Raw genomic sequence first — 1,912 nt, 5'->3', positions numbered from 1 at the left:
CAAATGATCACGTTCACACGAATCATGACACGGTTCCAGTTCAACCGAACTCATGTCACCTCCTTATAGCTAGTCTTAGGTTCGGTAGCGCACTGAGCTTCCCGGTCCACATGACAGTTTTCACATTACCAAATTCTCTTGTTATGGTTTAGACTAAACCGCCAGAGTGAAAGCCCCAAGTTCAAAAGAACACACGTACAGTAGTATCTCATTTCCAGCTTCTATTATGCACTCAACATTTTTCATCTTCTCATATGCTGTAGCTTATTATATTACAATGAAATGGCCAAGCAATCTGAGCAGAGCATTGAAATCCAATGCAGACCATTTAAACAGATACACACCAACATGGAAATGGTAGCTAGAGTTGTTTGTTTCGTTTTGTCTGACAGGGAATAACTCCTTCAATAGTGGTGTTATGGTACAATTGTACAAAAATATTGGAGTTGATCGCAAAGGTACTGGGTCAAGAATTCATTTTCTTACTCTATTAACAGTCCGATTTTATTCAAAGACAGCCTTTGAAAGAAAAGCACGAGGCAATGGTAAGGGAACATGAGACTGGCCTCAGACAGTTGAACTGTATTGAACTCTAAAGTGATTTGGAGCCTTAAAACAATCGAGGATGCATTTGGAAAACAAGGGCTAAACTGTTAAAAACTGTTTGTCTGTTTTGTTTTTTTTGCAGAAGAGGACTGTGTGAACTGCACCGACGAGTGCCGGGTCCTGGGTCACTCGGACCGCTGCTGGATGCCACAGTTTCCGGCACCGGGCATGGCGCAGGCTGAGGGACTCGACTACCGCACAAACCTTTTTGTACCTGCAGGAATGGAGGCTGTGGCTACCGAGCCAGAGAGCTATGAAGCAACGGGCAACACCAGTGGCAAGAAGACCTTCTGTACTTTTGGCAAGGAGCGGCGTGAGCATGCAGTCCTGGTGGCCAACGTCAAGCCTTACCTCAAGGGCAAGCGTGCGCTCAGTCCACTGCTCCAAGAAGTGCCCTCAGCCTCGTGCAGCCCTACCAAGGGAACCAAAGGCGTCGCAGACGGAGCTGAGGTCAATCCTAGCACCAGCCATTACGAAGGGCCCAATGGACTTTACACTTCTCCTGGAAAGCAGAGTAGAGAGCAGGGGTACTGCGCATTAGCCGCCTCGGATCCCGTAGCCAAAGTGCTCCTCGAGGCACGTTCACGCATCAGCCAGGAAACGGCTAACGAACCGGATGGAGCGCTGGAGCACGGGGGAGGAGAGCCAAGCCGAGGAGGCATGGATGCCGAGCAGGTGGTCAGAGACATCGATAAACTTCTGCAGGACTGCCGAGGCAACGAAGCTGCGGTAATGAGGAAGTGAACACGGTAATGCAGCGATAAAAATAAAAAAAACAAAGACAAACTGTGAAAGAGGGCGAGAGTCTGTGAGCTTTGAAACACTCTCAAAGAGTGCGGTGCTCAAGAGGTTTTGGCAAAGTAGAACAAAAGGACTTTTCAAAGAAAACAAACTGTCTCGAAACAAAAAAGAGAAAAAAGCCAGGTTTTCTGGACGCCATGTTGTGTTTCGGGGGAAAGGGATTCTTAGGGACTTTCAGAAGTTGCTGTTTCTGGCTTCTTAGCAAGCTTTTTCTTCAAGTGCCCACCAGCTGTAAACTTTCTTTCTGACAAACCGCAATGAACAGGTCGATTCTGACAATCGCAACCGAAACACAGAACACTCCAAATGCGGTTGGATCTCCTCAAGACCGAACCACGCTTTTCTGTTTTCTGACTTTGTAATATCATTGTACGAAATACTGAATAATCTCTGATTATCTTTGATCTATGGGGAGGGGGAGGGGTGGTAACCGGTTTGGGTGGGTGGGTGGGGGTGTTGGGGAGGGGGGGCAGTGCTTAATTAAGAAATGTTAGCATTTCTTCAC

General features: G+C 47.3%; 1 protein-coding gene across 1 annotated transcript in view; it reads left to right on the top strand.

The window, feature by feature from the left end:
* pcdh17 (protocadherin 17) overlaps positions 1-1,372 on the top strand; it is a 64,734-nt gene extending 63,362 nt beyond the window's left edge. Inside the window, exon 5 of the mRNA XM_047810207.1 lies at positions 689-1,372. Coding sequence (XP_047666163.1) covers positions 689-1,350 — 662 coding nt within the window. The 3' untranslated portion in view covers positions 1,351-1,372. The remainder of the gene's footprint in view (positions 1-688) is intronic.
* Positions 1,373-1,912: the final 540 nt, after the last annotated feature.

Source organism: Tachysurus fulvidraco, chromosome 2, assembly GCF_022655615.1.
Source record: "Tachysurus fulvidraco isolate hzauxx_2018 chromosome 2, HZAU_PFXX_2.0, whole genome shotgun sequence".
Lineage (NCBI taxonomy): Eukaryota > Metazoa > Chordata > Actinopteri > Siluriformes > Bagridae > Tachysurus > Tachysurus fulvidraco.
This window is presented reverse-complemented; position numbering and strand designations above follow the sequence as displayed.